The sequence below is a fragment of the Blennius ocellaris genome (assembly GCF_963422515.1).
Source record: "Blennius ocellaris genome assembly, chromosome: 4".
In the NCBI taxonomy this organism is placed as follows: domain Eukaryota; kingdom Metazoa; phylum Chordata; class Actinopteri; order Blenniiformes; family Blenniidae; genus Blennius; species Blennius ocellaris.
In genome coordinates this window covers 3739029-3755170 of record NC_137653.1, presented here as the reverse complement: position 1 = coordinate 3755170, position 16142 = coordinate 3739029, and the positions used below count along the sequence as shown (strand labels likewise).

The following is a 16142-nucleotide window of genomic DNA, read 5'->3' as shown; positions in this document are numbered from 1 at the left end:
CAAATGACCATCAGACTCCAGCAGAAGGGGAAGAGGACTCCTGCAGGACAGCAGCTGGCGGTGCGGGTCGGAGACTATCATCTGATAATAGTGACCGTCCTCCGAGCTGTCCAGTGTCACACTGATCAATCACTTTTATAAGTGATCATTGGGGCGACCTCGACGTCCTCATGCAATCCTGGGATGAGCTTCTCAGGGTAACTGGTGAAGTCAAACTGAAGGTGGTTGATTTCAGAAAGAGATAAAACCTAGTCAGTCAGTCTGGGTCAGTTAGAAAAAACAAGTCAAGATGAACGTCTGCAAATTCCCTTGTGGAAATGTTCCTGGTTAATGAACATGAGATAAAGCATGCAAATCCAGTAATCAATTGCATGTAGTGAAATAGTTAGCCAATTGCATTTATTCAAGGCGCGCAGGACGTCTGGCAACATGAATCTTCCCGAGTCGAGTTTCACATTGTGCTACAACAAGAGGGCTTCAAGAAGCCGTTACCGTTTCAAAGAAAATCCAAACTTTCCACCAAGAAATCATTTGGACAGAGACAACTGCAGCACAACTTTCAGGAAAAAACAAAACAAACTTCGAATAAAATTAAAGTCCTGGTCTGAATCCTACAATGCAGGCTTCTTCACACATTTGGTCCGTCCAGGCGCTGCCCACCTGACCGCCGGCGCTCTGGTTTCTCCAGTGAAGCAGAAACTTAAAGGCACTTCTAGAAAAACAACACGCACAGGAGGGAACACAAGCCCTCGCCTGGATGTACACAAACAAAGAAAAACGTGTGTTTTGACATGTTTAATTTACAAAAAAAAAAAAAAAAAAAGAAGACGACGACATTTCATTGTTCAGCCACTTCAACATCTTCTGGATCTGACGGCTTCCTATTCAGAGGAATAATGTAGATCCCATTTTTGGCTTCTTTTAGTCTCCACCAACGCCCCAACCTGTAAACAAAAAAGGGTTGCACAGAAGACAATAGCTTTAAACCTGTAAATGAACAGAATGGTTTTAGGATGAAGTTAATTTTCATGATGAAACCAAATAACTGCAGTAATGACATCAAATCAGACAATTAGTAGGTAGTTCACCACCAGTAAAAGTACTGGCGCCTCTTTGCGTTTTTCTCTCGTCTGAAAAACGTGACACGATGCAGATGGAGCCCCGCAAGCTGAGCAAACACTGAAATACATCCACAGCACCGTGTCACAGTAATTTAATCACAGCAATTGTATTGAGGTGCCAAATGTAGCTGCAGCGGCCCGAGGAGAGCGCACAAGTTCTTGGAAACGACGAGACGCTTCACACTCGAAGCTTCTGCCGAGCGTCAGCTCGGATTCAGCATCAAAGTCATTTTATTCACTTTGCAGAGATTTAATTGTCTACAAACTCGGGTCACGGGGCAAGCGTTCGGCGTGTACAGCCTGTAAAACAGGATTATTAATCCAGATTTAGAACGGATATGGAATATCATCATCTCTGATCACTTAATATAAAACTGCGGATCAAAATCCATCTATTCACACCCCGAATTACTATTTTAATGCATTTAGTAAACTGCACACATGTCGATTACAAATTAGCTATACAATAGTCAGTTTTATGTAACCGAGCAACTTTAATCCTCAAAAATCCCTTTTCACAGATGCATTTTGTGATAATCTGGCCTGTACAGTGCTGAAACTTGCTCATTTCAGATGTGATGCATCTGTATCATCATGTTCCCACATGAGGTGTCTGGAAGGAAACAAAAGAATCCTTCACCTCCATATTTTATTTTATTTCCCCCAGCTGGTGGAGAAAGTAAATCTTTCAAGTGTGACATTATCTAAGAATGTGTTTGGTGAGTTTCCATCAGTCGGCTACTGGATTATTCTTTCTGTGATCTCACTTAGAGAAATCACCAAAACCACCTCTGACATGTTTTCGCCTGCAGCCGAGCCTGCGATGGAACAACACTGCCATCTAGTGGGCGAGTCACTCAACTAGAACCTGCGCTGATGCTCATTATCTGTGGGCACCAGAGCCAGAGACAGTTTCTATGGAAACAACGTTACCTGTGCTCCTGTCCGACCCCCGCCACCAAGAAACGACCGGAGCTTGAAAACTTCAGACTGTTGATAAAACCACACTGAGCGGGGGAGAAAGAAAACATGTTTGTTTACACAATCAAAGAAGATTTACCAGTTTTGATGTGTAGTTAAATGGTAACAGTTTGCGAGAGACGCAGGGTACGAGTTGCAGTTTACTGAAAACTCAGATTCTTCCAACAGGATGTTATTTTAATGACGGAACATGACTTATAAAGGAAAGTTATAATAAAACACCATTAACGGACTTTATAAACCTGCAAATTCCCCTCTATGACTAAGAAATGGCATTTCTGCCATCTTTACATTCCATTTGATAAGTAAATTTTAAGACTGCAGGTAAAAACTGTGCAAAACATGTAAATTGTTTAGCCCCACTTTATCAAATAAAATGGAGGAGGACTTGACCTCCACTCTGGTAGCCAATCGGCTCCTGGGTCTAGATTAGCGTCAGTCGTGCAGCGGGTTGAACTCTTACCACTGGCACGCTGAACAGACGCTCAAGTCCGCGGTAACCTTGACCACATTTCCATATGGTGACCTGCGAATTGTGGGAACCTGCAAAACAAACCATCGTTCTCATTATTACATCACTATGAACAGAATAAAACACATTTTAAACACAGCAACTTCTATGAAATCGGGATTTAATGAAATCAGATGAAGCTCATGAAGGAGACTCTCACAGCCAGAGGCACCTGAGGCAACGGTATCCGAGTTGTGAAGCGCCGCCACCGAGGCGACCCAGTGAGGCTGCTCCAGCCCGGCGTCGCCATGACAACCATGAGCCTGCTTCACTGTGCCGAGAGGCTTCTTCTTGTTGACACTCCAAAGAGACAAAGAGCTGAGGTCAATAGAAACAAAAGGGGCCAGAAAAGAGAAACACGATTGAATTCGAGCAAATTCAAAATGGGGTAAGAACTCAGCTGATTATTGATGCAAAGAAGAGCAGACGAAGTGTTACCCGTCATCGGCTCCAGTTATCATGTGCTCTTCGTTGATGAGCTGGATGGAGTCGATGGAGCCCCTGAAACATTTTAGGAGGGTTTTAGGAAACGATACTAAACTTTACTGGACATGAACACACAAAAAATGTACAAGTAAAGCATGTCGTGTAACTTTTCCAAAGCACTTCAATGAGTACTCGTCTTTGCATACCGGAAAACTACAAGTAGAAACAGCAAATAAAAAAAAAAAAAGAAAAGTGAGATTGAAACAAGCTGGTCAAGACGCGATTTGGTGCACAGATGTTGGGTTAAACAACCACAGAAAAGTAAGCAAATTACTTTGAGGAGCATATTTAGAGTATAACATTAACTGAGAATGACAGGGTAGCATCGAGCAATACTATATAACATGCAGCATGTGTCCTTGAGCAAGGCACTTGGTCTCCATCATTAAGGTTGACACAAAAGTATGCAAATAAAAAAATCATTTGTATATGAATAAAGCACCTGATGCCGATGAGGAGAATACAGAACCACGAATGACAAATATAAAGGAACTCACTCGTGTCCGTGGAAAACCAGCTGGGACTCCTCGGCTATCTTCCACACCCTCACAGTGCGATCACGACCGCCTGCAGTCACGCAGCGTTCACGGCTCAGGCTGTCCAGTCCGGTGATGGCATCCTGATGTCCAAAGCTACAGAGACGCAGAGTACAATATATATATATATATGAATAGCAAGATCAGCAGCAGAATCGAGGAACATTGTTCTCATTAGTTTACTCACAGAGTTTCCACGTAAGCGTTCTCGTCCACGTTCCACACTTTGACCGAGCGGTCATGGGAAGCGCTGTACAGATCGTGACTTCCCTTCCTGAACGAAAGACCCTGTGGGGAAAACAAGAGGAGGATTTTACTTTGGTGGATTAAACCTGATGTATTTACTACGCTGTTAAAAAAGGTGAGTTGTAAATGAAGAAATGAGAACGTACCGACACAGGGCCTTTGTGTCCGGTGAATTTATACAGATGTTTACACGTCTCAGCCTCCCAAATCATGATCAGTTTGTTCATGTCGCCGGTGGCCTAAAATACAAACAAACGCACAATCCTTTACCAGTTCACTCGTGATACTTTCAATAAACTAAGGATCAGTGTAGCGAGCACAACTCACCAGGTATTTCCCATCTGATGATATGGCCATACACAGGATATGGGTCGTGTGCCCAACATGGCGGTCCTCCGTCCCCTTCCTTCCACCATGAACTGTGTGCAGCTTCTTGCCACTCTGGACATCCCCTGAAGAAAAGAAAAAGCAACATGTTCTCCAAGATGGGATAAAGTTTTGAGACTCATATGTTCCCCCCCCTCCGAACGGGAATCAAACACCAGCCGGAGAGGGATTCATTCTCCACTGACATTTGATGATGGAGCAGTCTTTGGCCGCAGAGAAGATGCACTTGTCATCCGGCGAGATGACCAGACAGGTAACAGGAAGCTTGTGTCCCCTCAATACTCGGATCTCTGAAGCGTCTGGTGGTATGAGCTGCAAGGCAGAAGACATCACTCGGTTTGACAGCGGCCTTAATTTTTTTTTACAATCATTTTTATACATGCAGCAGCACGGAAGGAAACTAAATTTGTACTTACGTCTTTGGCAATAAGACGCTGAAGCTTCCCTTTTTGTTCGAGCTGAAAGAAGAATTGAAACATTGATGAAACATCACCAACATCACAACCAAAACAAATGACAATGTACAACAATAAATATGTTTTCATTTAGATGTAGATAAAAAGGCGATGAGGTAAAAAAAAAAAAACGGTCGTTATGACAGCACGCCATGTTGCTGCAAAATTAAATACACGGAGGTTCATAAAGATAAAAACACTGCTTAGAATAGTTTAATGATTTGACAGAAAAGTAAAGTCCAAGCCAATGTGTATTGTGACTGAAATTGCAGAAACCTGAAAGTAAAATAAAATGTGAGGAAAAGCTTTATTTTCCAATCAAACAGACTTTTGTGATCCACCCCTTCAGAAAACTTACCACTTCTTCCTGAAGTCTTCCTGCAACCAGATCCGTCTCGAAGGCGTCTTCTTCCGCTTTGTTTTCCTCTGATGACAACAACAAATCTTGTTATTATCCTCCCTCGTCGTCCAACTGCTACAGCTTCATAAAGTTACCTGCCATTTAAAACACAAGCTTACCTTCATGTTTCAGCTGTTCCAAATAAAGTTTAGCTAATCTCAGCTTCTTCTCCTGCGGTGTTTCCTCATACTCAATGTCCTCATTGGACTTTTTCTTCTTGGGCACTGTGGAGCTGAGAGAGAAAAGCAAACATATCTAAACACCAACTTGACAAAATATGAGCATCACAAAAGAGAAGAAGTAAAGGAGTAAAACTAGTTTGATTTAGACTAGTCACTAGTTTGATTTATGCACTTACTCAGCAGGTACAAGGGGTTTGGGTCAATCACTGACACCGCTATATAAAGCTGTGCATCATCTGCCCAATTATGATAGAAGTTATAATGTTCTATGATCTGAGCCAGAGGAGCATGTCGATGTCAAATGAAAGAGGCCCAAGACTGGAGCCTTGAGGAACCCCAGAAGTGATTTTCATATGCTAAAATTCATAATAAACTATTAACACAAAGCACTACCTGTCTTGCTGACTTTTAACATTTCCTCTCAAGGGTCAAAACCATTTATTGAAAACATAATTTGTGAAACCAGAAAGCACAAGTGATGAGTTATTAACATTTTAAATGACCACATGAGAAACACACCTCTCTGCCTCAGAATCGCTGGAAATCTCTTCGTTGTACTTAGAAGATGGTTTCTTTGATCGTACTTCAACTGAGCCCCCGGCAGCCTGATGGAGAAGGTTCCAGAGATGGTCACATGGATGAGAAATGGCTCTTTTAACATGTGAATCTGCAGCAGGTAGGATGAGGTGAGCAGCCTTTAGCTCCTCTGCTAACACATCCGTTTTCCTACCTTTCGTTTCGGCACCGGCGTGTTCTTCCCCCTTTTGGCTGATTTGGGGTTTCCCTTCCCTTTCATAAAAAATGACGAAGACATAATGACGTGTCCCAACAAAAACACAGAAAGAAGCTGCAATCACAGTAAACTCGTTAGCTTTCTCCTGCAGTCAACATTAGACCCACATGTGTCTCGTGCAACCAACCTAGGAAGTGAACGTTGCCGCTGGCCGCTCGCTGATTGGCTGTTTTCACACAGGTCCCGCCTTTTGAATAATCTCTGCATTTTGATTGGCTGAAGTGACACACCACCCGAACAGGAAACAGTACTGATGTGAAATACTTCCCTCGGGGAATACGGTTTCGCAGCTTCGTTCCGCACATTATTGCAAAATAAATATGCGTTTTCTTTTACATTCAACATATACACACGTGAACCACACGCGGCAGGAGGTAATAATAGGAAGGGTATTTCACTCGAGTTCGAAGTGAAATGTCAGCTGCGGCTGATGGAAAAAAGCCATAATCACATGAGGATCTATGTACTGCACTACTGCAGTAGTACTACTACTTCCTCTACTACGCAGTGTGTACTGTGCAGTCTTTGTCCTCACAGTGTTTTCAGTGAGTCGTGGAGGTAAACCCAAGCGGCCAGGTGAGGCTGACACTACTACATCTTCACACGTTCTTTTCCTTCCCATCATGGTGTTTACAACGACGCAGTTTGCATCACTGAGCTGGGGGCTATAAGAAGTGTTCTGGGAGAGGGCAGCGAGGGGAGGAGGAGGGTGGCGGTGGTGTGTGCAGTGTGAACTGGGGGAGAGAAAAAAAAATCTCATCAACATCTTGTTTCAGATGAACAAGTCTGTAAGAGGCGTCTGTGCGACACCAAGTGACTGAAAAAGTTTGACTCCTAAGTTTGAGTGCATCTTCCCATCCAGAGAGGAAGCAGATCCTCACAGGTCGACCTCCCCCCCCCCACCCACCCCTCTTCCATCCACTCACTACCACCACAACCTGAGCAGCTCTTTCCCACCCTCCATGCCACCGAAGAGAGACACCGCAACGTCTCCAGCGCAGCCGCCGGTGAAGATGATCAAGATCGGCGCACACGTGCAGGAGTTTGGCTGCGATCCAGTGGAGGAGAAGTACCGGCTGCCTGAGGAGTCCAGCTACTCTCCTCACCCCAGCCAGGAGGTGAGAAGCCCCAGAGGTGCATCAACACAACTTTTTGCAAAAAAAAAAAAAAAAAAAAGTCTAACTGTGCATGTGCACATTGTCTCTCTCCCCCCCCCCCCCCCCCCCCCCTTTTCATCCTGGCAGCATGAAAGCCTTGATTTTGATGAAGAAAACCTCGCAAGTTCAGGACTCAGAACAGACACCATCAGCCTTCTCATGAAAATCGAGCAGCTGCAGGCACAACTCAAATATGAGCGCAGATGTAGGATTCTGGCAGAGAGAGAGCTGAGGGAACTCAAAGGTGTGTGAAAAGTCCCTCATCATTATCTGAAGAACAGCTCAAGATCACACTGAATTGATTGTAGCCCAATCAACACTGTAGCTGTTTATTTTTTTCCAATTCGTTGTTTTGTCACATATTTTTTAGTAAATTCGCTTGACATAAAGTTGAGTCTAAACTATGCCATAACACATTTGAATGTCAGTGAGTAATCTCATTAAACGTTGTTAATTGAAAGAGTAATATAAAGAACCATATCATTTGATAATGCTTATAGGATATATAGTGTTTTATTGTTAGGTTGATAGCATAAACCAAAGGTGTGTGATTATTGTGGGGGTAGATAATGGTGTGTTATCACCGTGAGTTGAATAAAGCCATATCTTATTGTCGAGGGGGACCATACAAAAAACTAGGACTTCTTTGGCGGGCCAAAGCACAAGTTCGATTTGGAAACATCCCTCATTAAAAGACCGTATCGGATAATCTGTTGCGGTGCATTTCTCAAGTTGTTTTATTTCCTTTTCTCATTTGGTAAAATAATAGCACATCCAAAATGAAAACTTTAAATATTTCAACACGGATAAAGTGGATAAAGCGATTCCCACAAGGATGAAGTTCATACACCACCAAAGTCCATGAATGCAGTGATCATCAAGTCCGTTCTAAATGCAAATTGTGACATCGGTCTTCATTGGAGGCGGCTTAAATATAACTGTGCTCTAGTAAATGTTTGAACAGAGGTTATCTTCCAAGAACCATCCTATGTGTATTTACAGACACATAGGGTACAACTAATTTACACTACTTATATGTTGCATAGTTTCAAAACATCTGTAAATTGATCCAAAGTACCATCTCTACTAAATAAATGTTCAGTTTTAGATCAGTTTAAGATGCTAAAAGAAGTAAAGAAACCATCTGTTCATCACTGAGGGAGATTGAATTAGTAAAGGCGAACTAAAGCGTTGGATATTGAGGCTCCTCGCAGTTTGCTTTTGTCGTCTCAGTAATTAAAACAAAACCCAACAAAATCTGGCCTTGAGCCTTGGCTATAAACACATTGTCAAATAGTTAACTACAGACATGTACTTTACTAACTAATTCCAAACTTTCTGCAGAGATGAACACTCTTATGATGCAGATGAGACACACGGCACATGAACTGCGAGTCACCCTGGATCACGTGCTCCAAGGAGAAGAAGCATCAGTTGCACCGCCAAACTCAGACGAGGGTGTTTCTTTCTTGGCCGACGCCGAGATGGGAGCTGCTCACAATATACCAGAAGTCAGTATCTGCTATAGGCCTCTTGTCTCTTTTAAATGTTGGCAGATTGTTCATCTCATTAACTTCCCCCCCCCCCCCAAAAAAAAATCTTTGTAGAACTCTGTGTATAAGTGCTCATTCTAAAGACGTGGGTAAAAAAAAAAGTCCATGAAATTCACCAATTTAGAGCTGATATTCTTCACTTTCAGGATGACCTCGACTTCCTCTATCTCGCCGAGAATCTCAGAGTGCCTAAAAAGCTTTACGAGCGCATTGCAGAGATCGCCGACTACAAGAAGTACACGTCGGCGCTGCTGATGATTCTTTTCGATAGAGAAACTTTGGCCACGCACTCCCTGCAGGGCCGGAGGAACGCCTTCACAGGAGAGGATTGCCACAAGCCACAACTCCCACCTGACATCCTAAAAAGTATAATCGGTGAGCTAAAGCACATCTCACGTTATTGAGGCACACACTTATCGTTCCTATTTGGTTTAAAAATGGTTGTTTCTACAAATTTTTTTGGCTCTAAAAATCCAATCTGCTTTCTGTCCTTTCAAGATCACGTCACTGTCAAGTTCGGCGTCGACAACAGCCAGATAAAGACCGCGATCCGCACAAAGCTGAACAACGAGGACAAATTATTGAAGAAGAGACTTGGTTTGGGTAAATCGGAACCCAAACACCTGATGGATCAAAGCTTCTGTCAAGACGCTGGCCTTCTGCCTGAAAACGGAGCGATGCCGAGCGACTCGCACTCCTAGCGCCTCCGGCCTGCCTTCACCTGTTTGTCACTGGGTTTTCATGTCTGATAGAAACATGTGACTGGTCTTATTTAATTTGTTATGCATTGCAATATGGTCTAAGTTTGATAGAACTGAAGTCTCAATGAGTTAAAAAAAAAAAAAAAGGCGTCTTTTTTTTTTCTTTTTTAATTCTTGCTGTTTCAGAATGGCTGTATTAGAGACCTAGTGTGTGACCTTCATGTTTGACAGGCATTTATATTTTCGAAGAAGTAACATTTGTATTAGCAAGTAGGGCATTTTAATGTCGCAATATAATAAGGATCTTGTTTGTACCTTGTTCATGATCAACTGTGCTTTACAAGAAGCGACACTGTGGTTCTAGATGCATTTGCACTCTCAAATTATGCTGTAAATGAGAACTCTTCCTTCCTCCTCAACGTGTTAATAATGTCTGTTGTCAGTTTGTAGGAGCCAATAAACTCTTGAAGCCTGAATTCTCTCGACTGTTCCTTCATTACGCTGAAGTACAATATGCTCTGTAACACTAGTTTTACCTCCCAAGCAGCCTGCAGAGGTCACTGTCATTCCCTCTTTCTGCCTTTTCCTGCAGGCTTTAATGCAAAGTCAAGGTTTTTTGACACTGGGGGGAAAAAGAAAAAACAACTTGTGAGTGTGTTTTTATCTACATTGTGTAAATCTACAATTAAATTTTTGGGGGAAACATGAATCCAGATTATGGAGGAGGGTTGCAGTTTAAGAATTAAGATGGGAAAACATTACATTAGACTAAGGTTTCTATATATGCCTTTGTTGTGGGAGGTTTAATTGTGATTACAGAGGGATATTAAATGATCTTGTTCCCATAAGAAAAATGAAGGCATTTATTTAAGGTTCTTGGGTGATGCTAGTTGTAGTTATGTCAGGGATAAACAAGGGTGTGTGTTGCTAATCAAAAATTGGGGGGTTATGCCAAAGTGAGGACAAACAGTGCAAGTCCCCATGAAGAAAATCCAATTTTTACACAAAGACACAGATTTTATTAGATTTTTTTCAAAGCTTTATCATGTTTCGGATTTGGTCAAGAAGTAGTTCAACAGTCAGTCTGCAAGAAATGGTGGTAATTCAACGTGACGTCTCCATACGTTATTGAAACATAATATGTTTGCGTTTTTGTCTTTCAGGTGGGAAGATCAACTTGATTGCATTCTAACCAGCGGGGAGTCATTTCACCTTGGAGAGAAAATGAAAATCCCCAGAAGGAAAAATCAATGATCATTGATGTGAAGATGAGAGACAGAGAGAGAGAGACAGAGAGATGAATGTACTGATCTAATCCAGCTAATACTTTACTATCCTCATTCTCACAGATGCTGTGGAGAATAAAAGGAGCGTGTGTCAGTGTGTGACAGCCACATACGGACTGATGAAAGACATCGTGGCCAATGTCAGTGGCCGGTGGACTGATGCAGTCATCTCCAGTGACTTGAACAGTCACCGGAAGCTGGCTCCTCCCTGTTTCCATCCTCTTCCTCAAACTGCAAGTGATGTCTCTCTCTCTCTCTCTCTGGCACTATCACTTCTCTCCGGGGGTTCCCTTTCACCAGACACGTGCATTGGGGAAATCTGCTGTTTTCATCAGAATTTGTAGAAGAACATAGGTCCTGATGGATCTTTGAAGGCTGGAGCATCATTTTGATGCGCCTGGATTCAACACCTGGAGTTTTTGTATTATTTGCAAGGTTTCACAGATAAGACATATCATCATGTTTTGGAAACATTCAGCCTCAGAAGAACATTTTGGAGGACCTACAGACAATTTTCAAAATGTAAGCAGTACTTGGTAAGTTTTCACACATAGTTTTCTTCTTCTTCTTTTTTTGAGAAGGAAAGATAATTAAGAAATAGTTTAGAAATGTCTACAACATTATGCATTTTTATAAGTAAAAGTACCCTAGCAAAGTTTAATTAAAAGAAAAATATTTGACCATGTTGGGTTCTGACTTCAAATGAAAAAGGAGTCTTTGTAATTTAGAAAAAATACATTAGTGTAACACATGGATGCATGTTTTGTAAGGAAGGTGCAGGCAAATACATACAGAAATGTATTGCGTCTTAAAACATGATAAAAATAACAAAAACATTTGAAGCCCTGTAATAAACATGCCCGATGAGGGTGCGAGTATGTAATATGGAAAATGTTTTGAAACAATACACTCCTGTTGGAGATAACGGTAGCTTATTTTTATTCTTGCAGGATTACCAGATTAAAGTCATTGTATCAAATTATTGCAAATGTTTGATCATTGCAAACATTTGTCAGCCCTTTTATTTCACTTGTAGGAAATGTATTGTGATTTTTCAAACCATGTCTATTTAACCATATCAGCTTTTTGTGGCCTGAAAATTGCTCTTTTGATAATTAAAAAAGGTTAAGTTTAATATATGCCACAATTAAATGTAACATACATTCCATGTGAATTTAGGGACCTTCACTGATGAGTGGATTTTCTCTCTCTTCCATGACAGTTCTAATAGTGAAGAATTGCTAGAGATCCTAAATTATCAGCATGTATTGTATTGAACACGTCACAAAGCCTTTAGTGAATTAAATATATGTGGGACGACTTAGCGGATGAACATGTTTAACCTACTCGTGGGCCTGGAGGATGTAGAATATGCCTGAGCTGCTAACTGAAACTAAAACAAGGGCGCCTCTACATAATGTGTATGAGAATGTACATGCACCAGTCCTCCCATGGGGATAAATCACAGCACAAACGTGGCCTGCCAATAGCTGTCCACCAGAGAAGATTACAGCGGCGGAGAGCATCAGTGGATCACTGACAGAGAGCGAGCTCAAGTATTTAGGACACTGCATCCTCCACGGTCATACATCCCAAACCTGATTAGAACGAGATGAGTGGATTGATGTATGGCGCAATAGACGTGTAAAAAGCATTGCATTGTCTGCAGCGCTCACAAGTGTAATATACAGTACTTGTGTTTTGAGGTCAGACCTGGGCTGCCGGGACGCTTCCTCTTTGATGGCACACTGCGGGGTGACACTGAACACATACTAATCAATGCAGCCGGCTCCCTGCAGCTGGGCTAAAACAAGCACACTCATTATCTTTCATTTCTAAAGGATGGAGATGGATGGAGGAGAGACAGGGCATCCTCCATGAATTATTCCTATTGATCATGTCTCCTCCTCGGCAAAGAGAGACCGTCCTTTCCTTAATGTTCCCACAAACAATCTAAATAGTTATTGATTTGCTTGCATGTGTGTCTTTTTCTTGTGTGCATTGCAATTTTCTAGTAGATGTCCCTGGATGTTTATATCCACACACATTCTGTTACACTTTGGTGGGAGGAAGGATCATTGATGATACACTGAAAGTGAATTCATTGTCCAGCAGTATATATTTAACGCCCAGTGTGGCTCAGGTTAACGTTCATGTTGTGTCGATTCATCGTGAGGCTGAAAACTCTGCGTGATTAAAGCCCTGCCTCACGAACTGAAGATATTAGTTCTAAACAGTTATCGGAGTTCCAAAAGGCTGAATGTCCTGTTAGTTCACTGAACAACAGAGCAAAATAAAAGAAACCCAAAACTGGCTTTTTTTTAACCGGATGTTTCTAATCAGTTCTTAGAAATTACATCATGTAAACATAATTTGAATTACCGGTACACTAAATCAAATGTAAAAACACTAACAGAGTAGTACAATGGCTGACATAATACAGATAGTACATATGGAAACGTAAAAAGAAAAACCCCAAACAATGATCAAGTATTTTCACTGTGTATGAAACAAAACAACTCCAATTTATAGATGCAGGACAAAATGTTCCTCCATCAATTTGCATGCTTTATTCAGACTCGGGGAGGGATCGACTTATCAGAACAAAACACAAACTGCACGTGTTCCACTTTATCACAGGTCCAATACAGAGCAACAACCAACCTCCACAGTTTAGACTTACCAATAAACCTTCAATCATACCTTTGGATTATGAGAGAAGCTGGAGCACCACTGTTCAATCAGGGTTTTTTTTTTTCTTTTAATATTAACAGAACATCCTTTTTTAACATGCTCATTCTTAGTAAGAACACACAAACAGGCTAGTGATTATCTAGCGGCGGCAGTCCCTTTATTCTTCATAAAGCTTTATAGAAACTTTGTTTGGTTTTACAGCCCGCAAACTCCTCCTGCATGACAACGTGTTATTTTAAGCTGCAGAAAGCTGTTTTGATTCTTCCTGAAGCTCAAAAGCAGCAAAAATGGAAAAAAAAAACTTGAGCAGGAATTCCAAAATTAGAGCAAGAATTGAATGGATGACGGATGAAGCTGCTACAAATACAATGATGAGTGAATCTTTGTTCAGAGATTTAAAGTGATTGAATGCATTGTTGTGTGCAAAATTTATATATGCAAAATTATATATATATATATATATATATATATATATATATGTATATATATATATATATGTGTGTGCATGTGTGTGTGTGAGATATTAAAATCCTGTTTGAATTTTAGTACAGTTACTGCAAATGATGACTTCTTCTTTTTTCTCTCGCAGGCATAAAGAGCGTTTAATCCCATGTCTGAAGGAGCCTCATCACTGAGTCATGGAGGAACGTGGAACCCAGATTTGTACATTGAAACCTTTATTATGAATCATGGAGGAGAGCAGCTCATATCCGACGCCTGAATACAACGACAGCGCAGCTGCGTGGGCTCCGGCGCCCTCGGCCCCCAGCAGGCAGCTGGCCACCCTTCCCAACCGCCAGACACAATTCAAGGACGTGACGGGGATATTTTTCATGGTGACCCTGAACGTCTTGGCCCTCCTGGCCAACACCGCCGTCCTGGTGGTCGTCGTCAAAGCGCCCCACCTCAGGAAGTTCACCTTCGTGTGCCACCTCTGCGCGGTGGACCTGCTGTGCGCCGTCCTGCTCATGCCCCTCGGCATCGTGTGCAGCTCCCCGTACTTCGCCGGCGTGGCGTTCACCGTGCTGGAGTGCCGGGCCTACGTGTTCCTAAACGTGATCCTCGTCGCCGCCTCCATCTTCACCATCACTGCCATCAGCGTGGAGCGTTACTACTACATCGTCCACCCCATGCGCTACGAGGTCAAGATGACGCTGAAGCTGACCGCCGCCGTGACGGCGATGGTGTGGGTGGCCTCGGCCCTGCTGGGGTTGTCCACCGTGTTCGGGTGGTCGTCCTCCGGCGGCCTGAGCTCCGTCAGCGCTGCTCACTGCTCCCTGCACCGGAGCCACAGTGACCACAGGCGCATTTTCTCGGTGCTCTTCAGCATCAGCTGCTTCTGTCTGCCGGCCGCCGTCATTTTCGCCGTCTACTGCAATGTGTACAAGGTGGCCCGGGTGGCTGCCCGGCAGCACGGCCCTCTGCCCTCCTGGACCCACAGTCAGCACAAGCATCGCTCTGACTCGATCAACAGCCAGACGACTATAATCACGACTCGCAGCGTTCCCCGCAGGATTCTACGCGACCGGCCTTTTGGCGGTGGGAAAGCCGCCCTCACCCTGGTCGTCATTGTCGGCCAGTTCCTGATCTGCTGGCTGCCTTACTTTGCCTTCCACTTCCACTTGACGCTGGATGCGGCGCCGCACGTCCCCGACGGCCTCGGGGAGGCCGTCACCTGGCTGGCGTACTCCTCCTTTGCGATCAACCCGTTTTTCTACGGGCTCCTCAACCGACAGATCAGGGAGGAGCTCTGCAAGCTGAGGCGCTGCTACGCGGCGCGGCCCACCGAGCTGGCCGTCTCCAGCCACGAGGGTTCAGGCCACGAGAACTTCCTGCAGTTCCTCCACAGGACCAGCTGCACACTGGAGACACGGGCGAGCTTTGCCACGTCCAGTCCCAGGAGCACTCTGGATCAAACTGGGCAGGCGGCTTTCAGGATACCGGGACAGATCCCAGAGGAGTTCACATAGATAAGTCATGCCCCTGCTGAAGTAACCTGCTCAGTGGTAAAGGACCAAGATGAGGGCTGCGGTACTTTATAACTGTAACATATATAGAAATGACAAATTGTTGTCTTTTTAAATTTGACATGCTTTTAATATCTAAAGTCGCAGTTTTTACACAACCTGAAAGTTGGGGGATTTGATTAATTCTGTTTCTGTGCAAAAAGTAAGAGTGAGACACTTTATTCTTACTGTTAAAGTGTAGTTGCTGTAGACTTTTCAAATAAATAATGATGAACACAAATGTGACATTTTTAATTGAAAGATCACACTTCGGTCAAAATCTGCATCGAATTCTGCTCATGTATTTCTTTTCAAAATTTCGAAATTTTGAAAACTACTTGTTTTGTATATAATGCATGACTCCAGGGGAAACCCCCTTTGTAATGATGATGAAATCTTAAATTTTCAAGATGTATTTATGTTTCAGTAACCCATGCATCTATTATTCTTGGTACAGAAATAGGAGAGACATTCATCATTTGTTCTATCTAGATTTATTATTTCTTATTGACAGAAATGAGCAAAAAAATATCAGGCTCATTGACTTGAACATTAATATTTACTAAAAGTCAAATCTGAGTCATTTATACACTTACTTATTTTGTATTTTCTGCATATGATTGTTGAAACAATAATACTTAAAAAAA

General features: G+C 42.7%; 3 protein-coding genes across 3 annotated transcripts; 2 read left to right on the top strand and 1 right to left on the bottom strand.

Moving 5' to 3' along the window:
- Window positions 1-400: 400 nt before the first annotated feature.
- On the bottom strand, window positions 401-6195 carry rrp9 (ribosomal RNA processing 9, U3 small nucleolar RNA binding protein). The gene is made up of 15 exons (XM_080495624.1): window positions 6036-6195; window positions 5825-5910; window positions 5243-5355; window positions 5082-5149; window positions 4685-4726; window positions 4454-4580; window positions 4209-4333; window positions 4028-4120; window positions 3823-3923; window positions 3597-3731; window positions 3052-3114; window positions 2786-2931; window positions 2566-2645; window positions 2055-2128; window positions 401-944 (listed from the first exon to the last, which is right to left on the bottom strand). The coding sequence occupies exons 1-15, from the start codon at window positions 6117-6119 to the stop codon at window positions 839-841; spliced, it is 1443 nt and encodes a 480-aa protein (XP_080351750.1). The 5' UTR covers window positions 6120-6195; the 3' UTR covers window positions 401-838.
- Window positions 6196-7025: 830 nt separating this feature from the next.
- LOC308129559 (uncharacterized protein) lies at window positions 7026-9910 on the top strand. The gene is made up of 5 exons (XM_080495529.1): window positions 7026-7216; window positions 7343-7499; window positions 8600-8766; window positions 8955-9183; window positions 9307-9910. Exons 1-5 carry the CDS (start codon window positions 7061-7063, stop codon window positions 9507-9509), a joined length of 912 nt encoding a protein of 303 aa, XP_080351655.1. The 5' UTR covers window positions 7026-7060; the 3' UTR covers window positions 9510-9910.
- A 4268-nt stretch (window positions 9911-14178) lies between these two features.
- Window positions 14179-15459, top strand: LOC308129364 (putative G-protein coupled receptor; the record flags this gene model as incomplete). Its single annotated transcript, XM_080495304.1, has 1 exon — window positions 14179-15459. The coding sequence occupies one exon, from the start codon at window positions 14179-14181 to the stop codon at window positions 15457-15459; it is 1281 nt and encodes a 426-aa protein (XP_080351430.1).
- Window positions 15460-16142: the final 683 nt, after the last annotated feature.

What these genes read in the sequence shown, in the direction of transcription:
- rrp9 (XM_080495624.1), bottom strand. Translation starts at nt 6,119, where the DNA reads ATGTCTTCGTCATTTTTTATGAAAGGGAAGGGAAACCCCAAATCAGCC. An exon ending in CTCGGATACCGTTGCCTCAG is followed by an intron (nt 2,646 to 2,785) that starts GTGCCTCTGGCT and finishes TTTGTTTTGCAG; the next exon opens with GTTCCCACAATTCGCAGGTC. An exon ending in GTCTGTTCAGCGTGCCAGTG is followed by an intron (nt 2,129 to 2,565) that starts GTAAGAGTTCAA and finishes TCCCCCGCTCAG; the next exon opens with TGTGGTTTTATCAACAGTCT.
- LOC308129559 (XM_080495529.1), top strand. Translation starts at nt 7,061, where the DNA reads ATGCCACCGAAGAGAGACACCGCAACGTCTCCAGCGCAGCCGCCGGTG. An exon ending in CTGCTCACAATATACCAGAA is followed by an intron (nt 8,767 to 8,954) that starts GTCAGTATCTGC and finishes CTTCACTTTCAG; the next exon opens with GATGACCTCGACTTCCTCTA. An exon ending in CATCCTAAAAAGTATAATCG is followed by an intron (nt 9,184 to 9,306) that starts GTGAGCTAAAGC and finishes TGTCCTTTCAAG; the next exon opens with ATCACGTCACTGTCAAGTTC.